Raw genomic sequence first — 19,714 nt, 5'->3', positions numbered from 1 at the left:
GAGCATGCGCGCCGCGCCTCCCGGCCGCGTGAGACCCCGCGCGCTCGCGCCCACCCCTCCCGTCGGCTCCCGAGCGCGACGCCCGTGCGTGTCGCCTGGAGCCGGGCCGTTTCCGGGACGGGTGGCTCACGCTTTCCGTGCCATCCACTCCTTGGGCCCCGTGAGCAGGACCCATTTCTTTTATTTGTGGGCCTGGGGACCCCTCCTGGGTCATCCTTGCAAGGCCCCTCCCTTTTGCCTTACTGCTAGGGACGCGCGTCCAGCGCCTACAAGCTGACCCGCAAGGGAACTCAGGATCGAGGGCGATGCCAGGAGAGGACCTGGCCAGATCTGGGGATGTTCATCCTCCCTCCCACTTGCCCAGCTGTGGGGATTCCTGCAGTGCCCTTGGCACCATCCCCATAGGTGTGAGGCCGAGAGTCATCACTCTGGGAGTTCCCGAGCCACCTCCTCTCAGCTGGCAGTTCTGCAGACGTATCCGCCCCTGAGCATCAAGCTGAGGTCCTGGAGACAGGGAGGAGGATTAGGGGGAAATGCAGAGATGTAGTCCACCAAGGATCTCTGCTTGGCTACCACTCCTATGAAAAATGAACACACCGATTCAAAGCAACACAATCATCTGCATTTTATTTGCATCTCCCTTTGCAGGTTGTTGATTTTCCACCCTGCTCTTCCCACCTGGGTTCCTTCAGTCCCATCTCCCTCAAGTTCCCCCATGCAAGGGAAAAAGATACTGGTTGGTTTTTGCCAAGGTAGACATAGCTTTCTCAGCAGGCCTGCCCTATACTCTCAGGGGAAGTTTGTATCCAAGGGTACAGCAACAGAGGGAATCCTCACAAGAGGATACTTTGACCACAGGGAAGGCTGGATCTTTTCACAGAGCAGAACTGATTTGGGGGGTGGGGTGGGGTGTAAGGTGAGCAATATATTAGGCAGAGGTGGGAAAGGCAAGTCGATGAATACTAGAACAGGACTCAGGTGTGGAGCCCAATCTCTGCCCTGGTGAGGTCTCTCCAGGTCCTCAGAGGCGGGATGGTGTCCCTCCACCCACTACCACTGTCTCCCCAGTGATGTAGCTGGCATCTTCAGAGCACAGGAATGACACGATGCCTGCACAGTCCTCTGGCTTGCCCATCCTGGAGAATAGGGGCAACAAGAAAGGTAGTAAAAATCAAACAACCCCTGATCTGGCCCACAGGGAATGAATTTGCTTAATCAAGAAGTATCAGGTGATTTATCAGGACCAGTGTACAAGCTTCCTGTCAATCAAATAGGATTGGCATGATGATGAGCTGTCGTAATAAATACTGTATAAATACTGTACCCTGCAAAACCCACCACACATTATATTCAATAATACAGAGATACTTTGGTTTTTAAGAACTCAGGACAGCAAAATCTGACGTCATACAGATAAACTGGTGAGCAGCGATTTTATTTGTTTCACGTGTGTGTATACTGTTCCAGTGTCTGGGAGTCTGTGAGACAGTAAATGGTTTGTTTAAAACGGTTGCATTTGTGTGGCTTCAATTCACAGACAACTTTTTCAGGAATCTATTTTTGTCCCTTAAAGTCAGGTTCATTTTGGGAGAATGTGCTAATTCTCAGTGCTTGTATCAGTGATTGCATAGTTAGGGAACACTGTAACCTAACTGCTGTAGAATGGTCTAGAGGTGGGCAGAATGGTCACTTCAAACCTAGAAGGCTGGATTAGTGCGGTTCTCCATCCTAGCTGCACATTGTAACGTGCAGTGAAAAGAGATGCTTAGGTCCTACCCTGGACCAATTGAAAAAGAAACTCTGGGAGTAGAGCCTGAGCATATGTCGTTTTACAAGTGCCTAGATGATTCTAATGCACATCTAAGACCAAGGGTGTAGACATTCACTGGGGCTCCAGGATGATGGTACTTTGACATGTCAGCGAGTTGTGAACTAGGTGTGCGGCTCATGCCCGACATCAGAAAAGCTTTGGGCGCACCTGAGGGGGTCTGGGATGTTTGGACCAGTAAAGACTGGGCATTGCTGGAATGTGTACTTGAAGGGACAAGACAGGGTAGCCAAGAGCTGGAGGCAGGGAAGATAGAGGAAGAGGAGCCAGACAAAGGGGCCTGAACCGTTTGGCTAGCCCTGTGGGGAAGAGGTGAGTTTTCTTAGCAAGGGGAGTTTTGGGATGCCGTGAAGCTCTTCAGTCCTTTTATCTGGATTGGAGGATCATCAATTTGAGCTTTACAAACATGGCCTTTTATTCAAAGGGAACTAAAAAAAAAAAAAAAAAATGGTTCTGGTTTTGGTCTTGGTCCCTGGGCGCTAGGGTTGCCCAGAGATGGAGGCCACACCCAGGTGGAGAGAGAAGTCAGGGCTTCTCCCAGAGCAGCGCTCTGCTGAAACCCAGAGCTTCTGTATTTGGTTTCTGCAGTGGGAGAGGACCTCTAGCACGCGCCACTGTAGTGATGCAGTGCTCATGGACTTATGAGGTCTGTGTTTGCAGCAGAGGAGAGCTCGTGTTGGCTGTGGGACCAAGTGACAGCAAGCTGTGGGCTGTGTGAGGGACGGGACCTTTCGTCCTGGTCCTTCTCAACCCTCCCCTGTGACAGCCTTACCTTCTTATCTGCATGACGTTTTTTATGCTCTCCTCCCTTGCCTTGTCCATCCAAAGCTGTGGGAAAAAGGGACATCTTTTTATGTGGCAGAAGAGGAGACAGAGACAGAGAGGGAGGGAGAAAGGTGCATGTGGGGTCTGCTCTGGACAGGTGGCTGGAAGGGGGGAGGTTGTCCAAAAGCCCAGGGTGGTGGGGGTGGAAGATACTGGGGTTCATCATCTGGGAAGATACCCCTCTAGGGTCCTGGCAGTCCTCACCACTTTGCTGAAGCTAGTCTTAATGAGTCCTGGTGCCAGGCAGTTCACTCTAATGTTCCTTTGGTCGAGCTCTCTGGCCAGGTTCTTGGTGAGGCCCAGCAACGCTGTTTTACTAACATTGTAGGGGCCCAGGCCCTGGGGAAAGGAGACAGCGGGTCAGCGTCTTTGTTTCCAGTTCATTCTTGGTTCTTACTGTAAGGCATAAAGGGCAGTAGATAATAGAGGAGTCTCCTAAAGGGAGGGTCCTAGCTAGAAAACTGTCTTGTGGGAAATCACCCCTAGGTTACGGGTTGTAGAGGCAAGGTGTCTATTTTGTCGGAATGGGCTTGGTGGTGTGATTCTAAAAGGGGACATATACTTCTCAGGGTGAGTGGGAGAGTGGAAAAATGTAGGATCGGGGGTGCGGGTGGGAATGGAAGTGGTAAAGAAGGGGGATCTTACAGGAAACGGAAAGTAGGCTCCTATGGAGGCCACAATCACCACTGAGCCACCTCTGGAAAAAGAAAAGAATGATCCTCTTCCCAATGGGATCCTGGCCCTCAGCCCACATGAGGTCTATCGTACCCAGGCTCCCTCTTAGTGTCTGTACCCTCGTTTCTCCATCTCTGGCACCACTGCCTTGGTTATGAGGGCTGTGGCCTTCACGTTAATGTCCAGGATCTGAAACCAAGAGAGAAGAAGGAGAAAGAGCATGAGGTAAGAGCTGGAGAAGGCAGGGCGATGAGGACTCCCAGGGCGGATTTCCTGAGATGTTTGTTGGGTCCTGGTGCAGATCTCAAAGATGGTTTACCTGGAGCCTGCAAGCGCAGGAGCCAAGGCCAGGGAGAAGCCCCTTTCAGAGGCTTATCCAGCTAGAGAATGACATATTAGGTTCCTATGGGAAACAAAGGAACCTGGTCTATCCTGTTTCCTAACCAACCGAGCATGATTTGGCCTATATTAGCTGGAATACTTTGGATTTGAGCTGGATTTTCTGTGTTTCTTCTGACTAGGGAGAACCTGGAGTTGGGCTGGCCTCCTGGACATCCCCCAGAGTGGGCTGTGCTGCTCAGGGAAAATGTGGCCTGACCTCGGGCACTTGGGGTGGTTCCAGCATTTCTCTGGCTTCTAAGCTTAAGGAGTCAGATGCTTTTGGCCCTCCAGGATGGACTGTCTGGATGGACATTTACTGGAAAGTGGGATCCTGAGGGGGTACTTTTGGGGGAGCTGAAACATAGTCTACAGTCAAACCCCACATCCATAATTTAAAACAAATGCACAATCCTCATTTACATTGTTCTAGGTACTGCTGGGATATTCCCCTCCCATGCCCTCCATGGACTTATTATTTTGAAATTTTTAATCTTACAGAAAAGTTGAAATAGAAGTACAATGAATCTCTAGATATCGTTTACCTAGATTCATCAATTGTTCACATTTTGCCCCATGTGTCCTACCTCTGTAGCTGCATAATTTTTTCTTGAACCATTGAAGATAAGTTGCAGTCATCACAATGCTCTATCAGTACAACTTTAGCATTTTTTCCAAAGAATAAGGACATTCTTACACAGCACCAACCAGTATCACACCAAGACATTCAACATTAGTAATAATGATTTTGCCAAATACGCTGTCCATAACAAAATCTCCCCAATTGTCTCCTCAAATGTCCTTATTTTTTTTTTTTTTTAATTTTTTTTTTTTTAAATTTTTATTTATTTATGATAGTCACAGAGAGATTGAGAGAGAGAGAGGCAGAGACACAGGCAGAGGGAGAAGCAGGCTCCATGCACCGGAAGCCCGACGTGGGACTCGATCCCGGGTCTCCAGGATCGCGCCCTGGGCCAAAGGCAGGCGCCAAACCGCTGCGCCACCCAGGGATCCCCAAATGTCCTTATTTTTAAAATCCAGGGTTTAATCAAGGATCAACCACTGAATTTATATTTGATGTACTGTGACATTTTAAAAAATGCAAATTAAAAAGAAAAATTACTTAGTTTAAAACTGATTTTCATGTGGTCTTTATTCAGACTGCTCATGAAAGATGTTTCTTTAAAGAATATCAATCAGGAACTGACTCACTGAAGTGCATTTGGCACTTTGGTCTTTATGTCTGCGAAACACTGATAAACAAACTATAATATTTTAGTATCCTTAAACTTCAGTGTTGAGAAGTTATTGATGACATCAGAATGAAAAGCCAAACCAGGGGAGATCATAAAAAATTCAGCATTTCCAAATATGTGTGAATATTAACCTTAGTAAAGAAAGACAAATATTTTAATTAAGGCTTCATAATTAAAAGCTATAGGTATGTGAAATACATCACAAATATAATTATGTGTGCTCACATAAAAACCTATATTCCACACTTGAATTTAGACATCTGGATCTCAGATTCTCTTGACATCGCAGTTAAGAAGGAAAGAGCATGGGTCTTTTTCAAACATTATATGTTATAAAGTGGTAACAGGTCATTTCACTTGACTAGCAGCTATTAAAGTTTTCCAGCTAATGAGAAATCGTTCTTTTTTGGCAGCTGAAAAGGGGGTGGGGAGGGTGTGTGTGTGTGTGTAGGCTTAAGTGTATTAGCTATTGGCATCGAGCTGCCATGTCTCTGCTGGAAAAACACCAGGAAGAAGAGCCTGGATGAGCAGGTGCAGGGAGAGAGATGGGGAGTGAAACAGAAGAAGGCTAGCAAGGAGCAAAGGGAAGAGCCAAACTGGGGAGAAGCAGAAATGAAAGAGGGGCAAGGATAGAGGAAGCCACTTCCCACTGCCCTTCACCAGGTGCACTCCAGGTGTGGGCAAATTACAAAGATTCCTCATATGTACAGAGGCACTTGACAAATGCATTCTAAAAGCAGCCTGAGTTTGTTCTGGCTGTTTGCTGAGGCCTTTCTCCTGCTCCTTTAATCGCCTCTCACCTTGTCCCACATCTCCTCAGTGACATCCATTAGGTTTCCAAAGAAAGGGTTGACTGCAGCATTGGAGATCAGGATGTCAATGCCCCCGTGAAGGTTCACAGCCTGGAGAGAGAGGCATAAGGTCTGAATTAGGACGGCAGGTCAGTGAGGGAGGTGCATTTATCAATGTGGATAAAGATTTTCTTCTTAGGAACAAATTGATGTCAAAATGACATCTCTTTTTCTTGAAACATTTCCCTCCCCAGCTTCCTTAAGTTCTACTGCTAAACATTTTGGGTCTAGTTTCTTTTGTGGTCTTTTCTTCCTGCCCCCACTTCCAGGGTTCTTGCTGACCTTTTACTCTTTCCCTTTGGGGAGCTCCTCTATTCTCATGGCTTCAGGTCCCACCTCAAAACCCACTTCTTTGGAATATTACTCAGCCATTAGAAACAACAAATACCCACCATTTGCTTCGACGTGTATGGAACTGGAGGGTATTATGCTGAGTGAAATAAGTCAATTGGAGAAGGACAAACATTGTATGGTCTCATTCATTTGGGGAATATAAAAAATAGTGAAAGGGAATAAAGGGGAAAGAAAAAAAATGAGTGGGAAATATCAGAAAGGGAGACAGAACATGAGAGACTCCTAACTTTGGGAAATGAACTAGGGGTGGTAGAAAGGGAGGTGGGCAGGGGGTGGGGGTGACTGGGCGATGGGCACTGAGAGGGGCACTTGATGGGATGAGCACTGGGTGTTATTCTATATGTTGGCAAATTGAACACCAATAAAAAATAAATTAAAAAAAAACCCACTTCTAGACTTCTTTACTTTTCGCACCAAGTCCCAGTCCCATTTATTCAAATGCCTACTGTCCAGTTCTCCTTGACTGAGTTACCATGATCACAAACTCAATCTGTCCACACCTACCTGAATGGAGAAAATGTTTTATTTATATATTTATTTTGAGGGGGGTAAAGATTTTATTTATTTATTTGGGAGAGAGAGAGTGTGAGCATGAGTGTGGGGGAGGGGCAGAGGGAGAGGGAGAAGCAGACTCCCCACTGAGCCTGGAGCCTGACATGAGCTCAGTCCCAGGACCCCGAGATCATGACCTAAGCCGAAGGCAAACACTCAACCATTTAGCCACCCAGGTGCCCCTCAGCTAATATTTTTTATTATTTTTTAAAAGATTTTTATTTATTTATTCATGAGAGACACACACAGAGAGAGAGAGAGAGAGAGGCAGAGACATAGGCAGAGGGAGAAGCAGGCTCCCTGTGGGGAGCCAGATGTGGGACTCCATCCTAGGACTCCGGGATCAGCCGCTCAACCACTGAGCCACCCAGGTGTCCTGAGAAACTGTTTTATTTATTTATTTATTTATTTATTTATTTATTTATTTATTTATAAAAAAGATTTTATTTATTTATTCATAAGGGACACAGAGAGAGGTAGAGGGAGAAGAAGCAGGCTCTTCATGGGGAGCCTGATGCAAGACTTGATCCCAGGACTCTGGGATCACAACCTGAGCCAAAGGCAGACACTCAACCATTTAGCCACCCAGGTGCCCTTTGAGAAACGGTTTTTTTTTTTTTTTTTAAGATTTTTATTTATTTATTCATGAGCGACACAGAGAGAGAGGCAGAGACACAGGCAGAGGGAGAAGCAGGCTCCCTGTGGGGAGCCGGATGTGGGACTTGATCCTGAGACTCTGGGGTCATGCTCTGAGCCGAAGGCAGACTCTCAGCTGCTGAACACCCAGGCATCCGGAGACACTGTTTTAAATGGACTGACAGGACATCACCACTGGGAGGGGCCTTTAGATCACTCAGCCCAATGCAGGTGAAGAAACTGAGGTCCAGGGAAGTGAATTTCTCAGTAATGACATATGAGGGTTGGCTAAGGAACAGGAGGCCTGCTCACTGGGTCTTTGGGAAAGGCCAAGTGATCTGCTTAGAGCACAACCTAGTTAGTGGCAACAGATCTGAGCATGGTTTCCTGTCTACCACAGAGGTAATTCTTAAGAGCCCTCTGAAAGTGAGCTGGGGTCACTATGAAAGTGGCTACCCAGGAGCCACAGTGGGGAAGACACCACCAGCCTGGGCTTAAAGCAGTTTCCCACTCAGTTATGTCATTTCTCTTTTCCCTCCCCCCTTTACTGGCATGGAGGTGGGGAAGATTCAAGGCAGAAACCGAGATTTAAACTGGGGAAGCCAAGATACGGCAACATCTCACCTCGCTAATAAACTGAAAGTAGGCAGTGAAGGCATGTGCCAGAGTAACGAGTGGCCAACCAGAATCTGCCAATGATATGTGGCTCTAAAACCAGACTATGCATTTGCCCAGAACAGGCGACTCTGATGCCTTGGGCGAGCAGCACTAAATGGGCCCTCAATCAACTTTGTGCTTCATGATTTGGCACACAGAGGGGTGTTATTAACAATGTGTACCATCTGCTGGCTCCCGTTTTAACTAATTATTCTTGCTAACCAGGTGCTAAGCTCAGTTGCTTCCACACCGCGGAAGGAATGCTTGGGCTGTCAACATGTAAATTTAATAAAATTTAAAGTCACATAAGCTTTTGAAACCAGTATCAAGATACTGTCTGGTGTATAAGTTTTGGTGTCTCGGCACAAAGCTCCGGTCACCTGTCTTGGCTCTATGTAAGTCTTGGCTATGGACTTGTGATGAGCAAAGTGTAGAATCAGCTAGAAAGGGGTGTGTGCTGTACTCTGCCAGTGTGTGGTTGGGGGCAGGGGACCCAGCAGCTTGGAGAGGGGAAAGGTCTAGGTTTTGATTGAACAGAGAGAAAGACCCATAGAAGACTCATGAGAAAGGCACAATGACCACCCAGGTGTCTCCTAAGCCTACTCTAAATTGTGTGATCACTACACTGAAGTGGTTAGGAGTTGAGTGTTCTGTGTTCTGATAGGTATATTTTTTAGAAAAAGTATAGTCAAGTGGAGAAGTGGCTGATCTGGATTCTGTTCCCCACACATTTGAGAAACTTTGCAGTGCAGATTTGGAAGCCAGTGGATAGTAACCAGTCTTTTTATTTACTTATTTTTTGAAAGAGAGAGAAAGCAAGCGCTTCAGTGGGGGCAGGGCAGGGGGGTGCAGACGGAGACAGACAATCTCAAGAAGACTCCCCGCTGAGCTCAGAGTCCCACGTGGGGCTCAATATCATGACCCTGAGACGGTGACCTGGGCTGAAATCGAGAGTGAGCTGCTTAACCGACTGAGCTGCCCCGGTGCCCCGGATAGTAACGATTCTTAAGGAGCGGCCTTCCCCATTGCAAGGTAGCAGCTGGCAACACGCAGAACCCATCTCCAATAGCTAATAAGTATCCTCTCCTGGCATTCTCCACCCTGACACTGGCCATCCAAATGACCTGAGAGTTATTTTTGTCTCATCCCTCCTATTTCCCATTTCTCGACAGTGGGTTAGGAAGAAAAAAGAAAATCTCACTTGGCTCCCACTAAATGTCTCTTGGGTGTATCCATTCTGGTCCCACTGCTGCTGCTCTAGACCTGAATGACAGAAACAGCTTCCTTGCTAACATTCTTGTCTCGGAGTCTTTTCTACTCTAATATGTCTTCTTACTAGTGCCAGATTATCCTTTTCAAATCTTGCTCGAAACCTCACATGGCTTATTTCCTCCAAGAACATCTGAACTCCTTTAGGAGGCTATGGAGACCCTTGTCCCTTAATTTCCCACCAGCACTCCAGAGCCTGTGTTCTTTGCTGTGGATTCACAGGGCTCCCCTGTTCCCTTCAGTCCCTCCTTGGCTGGCTGCTTATTTTGCAAGATCATCAGGAGCCCTGTTCCTCCTCTATCTGTCCAGTCTCCCCTGCTCCCGGAGGTCTAGCTCAAGCCCCTACCTCTGAGCCAGGGCTGTAGGACAGGTTAAGTGGACCTGGCGGGGTGAGAGGTGGTTTCCCTGGTGGGATTTCGACCTTAAGTTGCTAAGCACATTTCATATGGCTAGTCAGCAAACTGGCTGATCCCAGTTGGATCTCCCAGATGGTTCTCTTCACCCTTAGGAGCAAGGTCCCGATCTCAGGCTCTGTCCAGCCACCTATGCCAGACTAGGTGACTTCCTTTCTTCTTTTTTTTTCTTAAAGGTGTATTTATTTATTTTTAGAGGGGGTGGGGAGGGGCAGAGGGAGAGGGAGAGAGAGAATCTTTTTTTTTTTATTTATGATAGTCACACAGAGAGAGAGAGAGAGGCAGAGACACAAGCAGGCTCCATGCACTGGGAGCCCGACGTGGGATTCGATCCTGGGTCTCCAGGATCGCGCGCTGGGTCAAAGGCAGGCGCCAAACTGCTGCGCCACCCAGGGATCCCAGGGAGAGAGAGAATCTTAAGCAGACTCCATGCTCAGCATGGAGCCCTTGATCTCAGGACCCAGAGACCATGACCTGAGCCACCCAGGTGCTCCAAGGTAACTTTCTCCGACACACATTTGGCTCTCTCCAATGCACATTAAAGCGTCTGCCAAATGGTTCCTTAAAACATAATGATTCTATCCTGTCTATCCTACCACTGTTTACCATTGTTTAGGGTACCCCTCTTCTATGACGATTACCAAATTATTTCTGTCACCCTTTCAATCTGTTAGCACCATCCTGTACTTTCTACCCAGGGTAGATTCTCCCTTCTACTCCAGGGCATAATGTGTGTGCTCTGAGCCTGAGAGAAGAGCAGCCTCCTTTGCCAGATAGTTGTATTTTCTTGTGTAGCTGGAAGGCTGGTGCCAAGTACCAACTCTGACACTGGCTTAGACACTTTCTTTGAGACTTACATCCAAGTGGGCACCAACGACCTGACCTGATGCTAATGGAGAAATGCCTGGTGATCTGTAGTCAGCTCAGCAGGTCTGGTTTGCCTTACAGCTCTTTCTAACTGGCTGAGGGACCTTGGGATGCTACTCCAGCTTTCGGAGCAGAATGTTCCAAATGTTCCGAAACCAGGAGAATAGTCCTTGCCTTGCTTGGGTCGTTGTCAGGTTTAGAGATAACCCATGAAGGCTCTGAACAAAGTGGATGGCACACAGTAGGTGGTTGAAACATGGCGGGCTGCCTCCTGGAGGTTCCCAGGGACTCAACTCTATAACCTAAAGAACAGGGAATTGATTAGTAGCCTGTAGTTGGGAACATCTATTTTGCAATTGCATTTACCCTTCTCATCTGCCCAATTAGTTTGGAAACTATTAGGGATGCCTGGGTGGCTCAGTCAGTTAAGCGTCTGCCTTCAGCTCAGTTCATGATCCCAGGGTCCTAGGATGGAATCCAGCATCAGGCTCCCTGCTCAGTGGGGAGTCTGCTTCTTCCTTTCCCTCTGCCCCTCTCCCTGCTCATGCTCTTTCTCTCTCTTTCTCTTAAATAAATAAATAAATAAATAAAATCTTAAAAAAAAAAAAAAGATTGGAAACTACTGGAGAACCAGGGCCAGCTGTTTTTCTGGGTGACCGAAGGGATGATGCAGGGTTGAAGCATTAGAGTGGTTTTTGATTTTCTGACTGGGATGGGATGATTCTCAGAGACATAACAGAAAGGAACACAATAAAAACGTGCTGGAGGATTAGTGCGGGGAGGCAGAACTACCGGTTATGTCTTAGTTAATACTGCTGGCTTGGATCACATCAGTGATGTCTAGGAAAGCAGGGAAGGAGGCTCAGGCTGGCTCCCTTCTGCCACTCCGGGCTCTGTGCCCATATCCTTGTTGCTCACCGTGGCCACCAGCCGCTCCCGGTCCTCGGCCTTCCCCACGTGGCACACGGTGCCCGTCACACTCAGCCCCTCGCCCTGCAGCGCTGCCACCGCCCGGTCCACGTTGTGCTGCTTCCGGCTACTGACCACCACGTGCGCCCCGTCCTGGGCCAGGCGCCGGGCGATAGCGAAGCCGATCCTGCAGCAGAGAGAAATAACTGTCAGTGCCAGGACAGGGGAAATGGTTGAGAGGTGGGCTCCGGAGTCAGAATGCCCAGGTTTGAATTCCAGCTCTGCCTCTGTTGGACGTGCTGTCTGCGTTACATGTAAAAGCGGGCTAGTGGCACAGCCATTACCGCACAGATGGCCGGGCTTGACATGTTCTTAGCACTCATTTACTGATTTTCCCCCCAGGGTTTTGACCCTCGGGCTAGGTTCCTAGGAACTGGAACTGCCGGTCTTCCTCATATCCACCCCATACCCTATGGGGACTGAGAGGAGAGAAATGAGCAACAGCCACTTCCATGATTGAAGGGTCTCATTTGAAAGAGCCCTTGCCCCAGATACCTCCCTTACTTATTCTACATTGGTTCAAAATTATATTGTTAATTATGTTGGGGGGGGGGCATGTGAAAGGGTGGGTCTCTAGTAAAAAATGTAAATTTTTTACATTACTCCTGTGGGAGTAAGGGTTACACACTCTGGAAGTGTTTGCCATTAGCATTTTGCATATATTTGTATTTTAGATTTGTGTAGTGCCGGCATCTAGCAAAGTCCTGTGGGGATGAGAAATGGATAGACAAGAGCGGTGGGTGAGAAACAGGGCAAGGGCAAAATGTGCTGAGCTAAAAAAAAAAAACCCTGGACACATGGGTCTTGTGTCCTGTCCAGGTTAAGGGGCGCCAAATGCAGTGGCTGGAACATTTCCACAGTCAATGGAGGCCGTGGAATGGGATTTTTGAATCCTGAGCTCTTGGATTTCTGGTGTTTGGTCTTCCCAGACTCTAGGTGGGGCCGCTTGCCTGGGGCTTGCCTGGGGCTTGCCTGGGGCCGCCCGGAGCCCTGGGAGCCTGGCTTGCTGGAGGCTGCTCTGAAGTGGCGCAGTTGAACCCGGGGCAGCCGTGACAGGAGACCAAGGCAAGAGGGCTCGGAGGCGCTGCAGGCCGGCCGTGTGGCTCCTTCCTTCTGGGGTCGGGCTTGGCCCGGGAGTGAAGTCGGAGGCCGGGAAGCAGAGGTCAAGGGGTTAGTACCTGTTTGCAGATAGCTGGGGCCCCCGAGCCTCCGGCCCGGCACTCACCCGTCGGTGGAGGCCGTTACTAGGGCCACCTTATTGGCGAGCGGGTCCTGGCGCGCCATCCCGGAGCTGGCCTTCCGCACAGCCCTCCACGCCCGGGCGCCGCAGGCCAGCGACAGCCCGGCCTTCTGCATGGCACCGCCTCGCGGTGCAGGAGTCCGGGACACCCGGGCGGGGCGACCACAGCGAGGAAGAGGAACCGGGAACTGGCCGAGCTCCTCGCCCGGCGCCACGCCTCCGTCCCGCCCCCAGCCCGGCTCGCCGAGCTCCGCCCCGCGCCCCTGGCACCCGGGAGCGGGCTGTGGCTGCGGAGCGCCCCCTGCCGGCCCACGGCCGCCGCACCCTGCTGTCCTCGGCTTCGCTCTGGCCGTCCCTTTGCCGCCCGCCTCTTGGCGGGAACCCACAGACTTCCCTGCCCTCGGCAACGTCCCGCCGCTTGACCTTGTTATTTTTGGGGGGCGGGAGAGCCTTAAAGTTGGCTGTTTTTCCTTCCCAGAACTTCGAGATGGACCTCCACCTCCAAGAAAGTCTGGGTCTGTGATAGCTAGCTCACAAGGGAGCAAATGTTTGGAGATTGCCAATGGAAGTGAGGCCTGTGGTCCTTACGGAGGCATCAGGTGAGGGTCTCAGGTGAGGGTGGAGGAGCCTGGGAGACAGATGTGATGGGGAGGAGCAGCCGGGCTAGGTCTGGCACTGCCCTTCACACTGGCTGCCGGTCTCCTCCATCCTCATAGGCCCGGAGGGCAGACTCTGATCACTATGGTAACCAGTGTGCAGAGGGAAGAAGATCCTGATTGGATCAGACTTCTGGTACCCTCTACTCCAAGAGGACTGCCCCACTGTCCAGAGCCTAAGTGGTAGCAAGAGGGGAGAGGGTCTCCCAGCCAGTGATGGAAACACAAACCCAGGGGTACTCAATTCTCCATAATCACCATGTCCCCAGGTCTTAGCCTTTGTCCCAGTTCAATAAATATTTACTGAAGGTAAAAGCATTTTATTAACTGGAAACTACTAAACACGTAGTAATTTTTGCCACCATAGAGTTATTATTATTATTGTTGCTACAGGCTAGGCTCTTCATCTGTAAACAGAGGATGCTAGGGGAGATGATGGATAAAGTCCTCTCAATCTATATATTCTGGATCTGAGACTGCACCCTACACTTCTGCTGAGCAGGCTGGAATGATCTCTCCTCTGGGTTTCTGAGAGAATGAATAAATCTGGAGGGCATATGGGACACTGTAGAAAGGCCCCAAAAGACCCCAAGTATCTATCTGGATTGGTTGAACACAGTGGCCTCCAAACGCCAGACTGAGAAGTAGTGCTGATCCATGGCAAAGTTTGCACTCCTTCAAGGCAAACTGAGAGAAAGGCAATATAGTGAGATTCGTAAAGCTAAGCTTATTTAACTTGACAGTTCTTTATCCGGGGATATGTTTTGCTCCTTTTGTGTATGTGTGTGTGTGTGTGTGTGTGTGTGTGTGTAAGTGTTAGTCTTTTTTGTTAAGATAAGATGATGAAAGCAGATGGGTACGTTGAGAAAAGTGTTGTTAGTTGGTAAAATCACCAGTCTGGCAACTCTATATCAGTCGTTACAATTAGAGGAGAGAGAGTCCTAGTCTATGAAATTCAGTTCTGGGGATTGCTGTTTAATAGAATTCATACTTGCTAGAGATTCATTTAGTATACGTGTAGTTCTGCAGAGCAGCTAAAAAGGGATTTCAACGTTCAAAAGGGATGTATGGGTAGCAAATGATCTATCAGGCATGCACTGGATTTATAGTATATTCCTCAACCAAGGAGCTACAGATGCGGTCCTCAGCTTTGGTACTCAGCACATCCTGATGAGATAAGAGAGCCGAGTCTAGTTTTCCCCATATCCAGGGAAAACTGACTCTCTGACTGGTGCCCCTCAGTCTGAACCTCATGAATTATTGATAACAGAGGCTGGATAGCATGACATTCCCCCTCCCCTCCGCATTCAGAGCTAATGCACTGTGGGAACCCTTCCCAGTGCTCTCCACCTGTGGGCCCTGGGGAGAGTATGTAGGAGGATTGGAGTGGGGGTTCTCAGGGCTTTCGGCTCACAGGGAAAGGCCTTCACAGCAGATCTGATCTCTCTTCATCTAGAGCAGAGGCAGGCAGCCAGATCCAGGGGCTGAGGCTGGGGAGAGGAGGGAGACCACACCTCAAAGACAAGTGTTCTGAAAAAAGAGAATTCTGGCCTGGGAGCTTGGTGAACATCACATGGACAAGGTTGATATTTGGCCTCCAGGACCATTTCTTTTGGGAGAGCACAGGGGACATTAGGGAGGGGGATCTGTGGATAGAAAAGTGTAGAGGGAAGGCAAGTCGTATGGGAGCCTCTAGCTCCTACTCTTCATCAAGCTGGTTTGTTGGAGATGGTAGGAGGGGTAGGAAATCTTTGGGGGAAATACCTGGGTGTGTAGGAGTCTCTTTGAAACGGGGAGCAGTAATAGGCAATGGGATTGCTGCGGTATATGTGGAGGTGGTACCATCTGCAGATCCTGAGGATCTTCATTGTTGGGGAGACACTCCCATCTTCCTTGAGGGCTAACATTCACCTGGGATGGAATTTAAGTCTTGCATTTTGCAGTAATCATCCTAGATGGTCATTGACACAAGTCAGAACTGGGTGGCGTGGGAGGGCTGTGGGATAACAACAAACTTTACTGAATGCTCACTCACTGAGTGTGGCAAGTGTTGGTGCTTTTTATAAATTTTATTGACTGTTTCTAATCTGGTGAGGTAGGCATTTTCATCCCCGGATGTGAAACCAGAGTGAGTCATGACAGCCTGACCTGCTGTGTATGTTGAATAGCTATGCTTCCTTTTTCTGACATTGTTGGGGAATGACGGTTTTCATAGAAATTAATTTTCTCTGAATTGGAATTTTACTTTCAGCACTGTTGTTTTAATCATTAAATATCTAGTCTTTAAATTATGAAAATAACACATGCTCATGATTTTAAAAAGAGACAGAATGTTTTCAGGTGAAAAGTGAAAAAGTAACTCTTCCCTATGCTGTTTCTACCTACTCCCTGTAGAGTTCCTGGTCTGGTGTATCCTTCTAGAAGTTTCCTATGCATTGCATGCATTTTTCCCTTAAAAATGTTTCAGATGAGTGCAAGAACACTATATATACTGTCCTTCAAACTGCTTGCTCTTCTTTATCCCCTTTTTCCTTTTATTTCTTTCATTTCTTAAAATACATTCTTAGAGAATGTTCTGAGTGGTACACAATAGATCTACTTTGTTCTCTCCCTTTTAAAAATAGCTGTACAGTATATCCATTGTGTGGATATTCCCTAATTTATTTAGCCAGTCTCCTACTGATGAACATTTAAGTCACTTCTAGTGTTTTGTTATTTCAAACAATGCTTCAGTGTACAAGCTTGCGTGTATATATTTTTTTTTGTGTTTGGTGCAAAAACATTTGTAACGTGGGTCAAATGTTTTCAATTAATGTCTATGGTCAAATTACCTTAAAAAAGGTTTGACCAGTTCTGATGGATTTGTTTTTCTAAAGTGAGTTTACCTGTTGTCCTACCCTCTTCTACATAGCATGTAGAAAAGTTTACACTTTGGTTGATAGCTGAAGCTCAACACAGTGTGTTGGCAACACTGTGTGGCCTTGATGGCTGGGAGCCCGTAGAGGTTGGTGGGTCCTGCTGACCTGCAGCCCGCACACTTGATGTGTACTCACTTCCACCCAAGTTTGGCATTGAAGATGCCAGCCCTGTGATGCCAGATCTTAGGAATTTTTAAACAGAAGGTAGAAATCTGAATTTTAATATGAACTCTTTGATTTTTGAATGTTGGCAACTAATTTACTTAAAAAGAAAGCAGCCCCCCCCAAGGCACCCCCAAAACAAAACCCCAAACTAAAGCAGTGAATGTATCTGTCAGTGCTAGAGACTGGCTGGGTCTTTGCTCATTCAGTTGCAGTGGCTTGCTTGGGGCGCCTGGCTGGCTCGGTCAGTTGAGCATGTGACTCTTGATCTCAGGTGTGAGTTCAAGCCTTATGTTGGGTGTCAAGTTTACATAAGACAAAACAAAACAAAGAAAAATATAAATGGCAAGGCTTATTAATTTTGTGAGATACTGGCCTATGTAGAATCTCATATCTCTTGTATAGCTTACTGAATTTCTGGTTTTTCAATTTTTTCCCCGATTGCCCTGTATTTAGGCAACTGTTCATGAACACCATTTAGTTTCATGCATCTAGTCTTTGTACAGGTCCTTCTCAGGAACTCTGTGCTATGGGTTCTTAAAAGGTTCTTATAAGACAGGCATTGGCTTCTCTTTTCCCCATGCCCATGATTGCTTCTTTTTTCTCCATTTCCAGGATTAGGAACGGGTGGTAGTGGTGGTGGTGGGGTGTTCCCCAGTCTATTTTCAGGTAGCAGTTGGCTCTGTCTTGGTCTTTAGTGCTTTCTGCTGCTGGTTGCTTCCAGGAACTCCAGGATTCTAGGTTTCTGGTGGTTTCCATGTGGATGCTGAGATGCAAGCTTTGGGACAGGGATAAGATGGGGAAGATCACACTTCCCCAGCTGCTTTATTCTTTATTCCTTACGATTCCATCACACCAAGAAATTCACTGAGGAATTGTGGGTAGTGTGAATTACAATATAGAGGGACAGATCCCCCCAAAGGGATGCCTACTATGACTTCTCCTTGGGTCCCTTATAGGCACAAATACCCTGTTTTCAAAATTGTGGTTTCCCCCTTTCCTCCCACAGAGACAGGCCTTGCAAGATGCAGACATGGAGATGCAGGAAACAGCTCAGATCCTCCTTCTAGAAAGGACTTGTGCTGTCTGCTGGGAGCCTGATTAGCTGCTAGCCTTTAGCTGACAATTAACTCCTTCTCAGACTGGCCCCAACCATTGACCCAGCAGGACAGCAGACAATGACTATCCTATTTCTGCCTCACACAGGGCTCTTCTAATAGGCCATATTTGCTCTAGAGCTTCCTATTGGGTTGGCCTTATTGTCAGACCTTGTCCAACAACTCCTTTTTAGTCCTGCTTCCTCCCTCTCTTTTTGCAGGCGTTGTTCCTACTCCACCCTTCTTCTGACTCCTGACTCCAATCAGGCATTTGCTTTGCTGAGGACTCACTGGCAGTCTCTTTCATTACCCAAATCCAAGTTTGGCTGCTTGACATTCGAGAGCCAATACTCTAGAGACACGAGTTGGTTGGGAAGGAAAGGTTGCTTTGTTTAGGAAGCGGGTAACCTGGGAAGATGGTGGACTAGTGTCCAAAGACCATCTCCAAAGTCCTGGACCAAGCAGGGGGTTGTTCAGGGGGAAGCACTGGTAAGTGGTGAGGGTCCACATGCAGGGAAACAATAGTACAGCAGTTAATTATTCTTGGTATGATCTCAAGCAGACTTGCTAGCATCAGGGAAGGCTAGTTTCTAGTATGGTCACGCTTGATCTTAGAACATCTTGTTCCTTATTTCCCCAGAGTCAGTGTTCTGTTGAAATCTCAAAGAAGCTATAATTAGTCAAGCTAACAGCTAGAGGACACAGGTCAGTTGGTTAAAGGTATATAGCCTTTAGGCTGCTTGAAACACAGTTAACATTTTCTTCAGAATCTTTCCAATGCGACAGTAGGAGTTGGTCTTCCAGAGGATCTGTCCTTGTCCTGGAATCAGAGCATCAGAGCACTCTGAAGCAAAAGTCTTCTGAAGTGATTAATTCTTGCCAGTTTGACTTATTTGATGAGGGGCATTAGTAGAAAATTGCAGGGTGGGTTTTGGCTGACTTCGGCCACCACGATAGTGCAAGTCCAGTTCTGGAGCTCCATGTGTTTTCCCTGAGATCTCACTGGAGGATGAGATGAAAGTCCCCTTGTCTCTCCTAAGGTATTCCATTTTCCTGTGAGGAACTGAACACACACATGCACACACACACACACACACACACGCACACACTCTTCTAAGAACCAATAGCAATTCTTAGGGAGAATGCTATCCAAAGCTACAGTAAGAAAGAGAACCATGTCCCTAGAGGTGCCAGCCTGCCCTCTCTGGAGACAGCATTTGACATTCTTATGCAAAGCAGCTTCAGTTCCTTTGCCTTGCTTTTACAGAACAGTGTAAGAGGCCTATGGTATGAAATGAATAAGGCCTGTCACAAGACTTGCCAAAGGACAGAGCAGTCTACTTCTGAGGGTTTTCTCTTTTGTTGGGCCAGATCAAATTCTTGAACAAAACTGCACTTCTTTTAATCTCTGCAAAGGAAATGGGGGAATTTAAGAATTTATTATCCTTTTGCTGCAAGCAAACCCTTGGGAGTGAAGGGGATGGGTGTGTTTGTCCTTCTGGTTGCATAGACTCTACCCACTCATTTTGAATGTAATGACAAAGGGTTTGTTCTCATCTTTTGATACTTCTTAAAAAACCCAAGGATTATACAATACACACATTCTGCACCTTGTTTTTTAAAAAAATCTTTTTATTTTGAAGCAATTAATAGACTCAAAAGTAGTACCTAGAGTCCCAGTGTATGCTACCTTCACCTTCCCCGAGTGATGACACCTTATAGAGGTGACATCTGTAATACAATATCAAGATTGGGACATTGACATTGACGCGATACTGTTAACTAGAGCAAAGACCCTATTCAGTGTTCATTTTTTATGTGCACTCTTTTATGTGTGTCAGTGTGTGTCTGTGCACTCCTCAACTTGTTGGTATATCTTAGAGATCTTTGACTAGCGGGGTCATACAGATCTACTTCATTCTTGTTCCTTTTTTCATTATCTGGATGGATTATTATTTGTCAGTTCTCTTTGTTTTTAGTCGTTTTTGCCTTTTCTCGAATACAAATGATGTTGCAATAGCATCTTGGTCCACATAGCTAGGAGGACTCTGTACTAAACCCACGTCAATAGTTGAGTCATTAAGCCAAACGTATGTACTTTGGCATTTGAT

The 19,714-nt window shown here is 47.4% G+C and overlaps 1 protein-coding gene and 1 long non-coding RNA gene across 3 annotated transcripts; one reads left to right on the top strand and one right to left on the bottom strand.

Annotated features, from left to right (window-relative positions):
• Window positions 1-600: 600 nt before the first annotated feature.
• On the bottom strand, window positions 601-13,022 carry LOC112926525 (dehydrogenase/reductase SDR family member 4). Of its 2 annotated transcripts, XM_026007565.2 has the most exons (8): window positions 12,756-13,022; window positions 11,480-11,657; window positions 5,763-5,864; window positions 3,447-3,517; window positions 3,299-3,350; window positions 2,858-2,992; window positions 2,601-2,656; window positions 601-1,136 (listed from the first exon to the last, which is right to left on the bottom strand). In XM_026007565.2, exons 1-8 carry the CDS (start codon window positions 12,884-12,886, stop codon window positions 1,022-1,024), a joined length of 840 nt encoding a protein of 279 aa, XP_025863350.1. In that variant the 5' UTR covers window positions 12,887-13,022; the 3' UTR covers window positions 601-1,021. The 2 variants fall into 2 exon arrangements, with proteins under 2 accessions (XP_025863350.1, XP_025863351.1); XM_026007566.2 differs by lacking the exons at window positions 2,858-2,992; window positions 3,447-3,517 and having other exon boundaries at window positions 636-1,136; window positions 12,756-12,991.
• LOC140599338 (uncharacterized) lies at window positions 12,531-13,744 on the top strand. The gene is made up of 3 exons (XR_012002097.1): window positions 12,531-12,700; window positions 13,249-13,369; window positions 13,487-13,744. It is a non-coding gene; the product is annotated as an uncharacterized lncRNA (long non-coding RNA).
• Window positions 13,745-19,714: the final 5,970 nt, after the last annotated feature.

The sequence above is a fragment of the Vulpes vulpes genome, chromosome 6, assembly GCF_048418805.1.
Source record: "Vulpes vulpes isolate BD-2025 chromosome 6, VulVul3, whole genome shotgun sequence".
Classification (NCBI taxonomy): domain Eukaryota; kingdom Metazoa; phylum Chordata; class Mammalia; order Carnivora; family Canidae; genus Vulpes; species Vulpes vulpes.
The sequence above is the reverse complement of the archived record's forward strand: the minus strand, read 5'-3'. Positions and strand labels throughout refer to the sequence as shown.

Excerpts from the sequence above, each read along its gene's own strand:
- LOC112926525 (XM_026007565.2), bottom strand. The coding sequence starts at position 12,886 with ATGCAGAAGGCCGGGCTGTCGCTGGCCTGCGGCGCCCGGGCGTGGAGG. Across the intron at positions 3,518-5,762 it reads CTGAGGAGATGTGGGACAAG|ATCCTGGACATTAACGTGAA; the intron begins GTGAGAGGCGAT and ends TCTTGGTTTCAG. Across the intron at positions 2,993-3,298 it reads GAGCCTACTTTCCGTTTCCT|GGCCTGGGCCCCTACAATGT; the intron begins GTAAGATCCCCC and ends TCCTTTCCCCAG.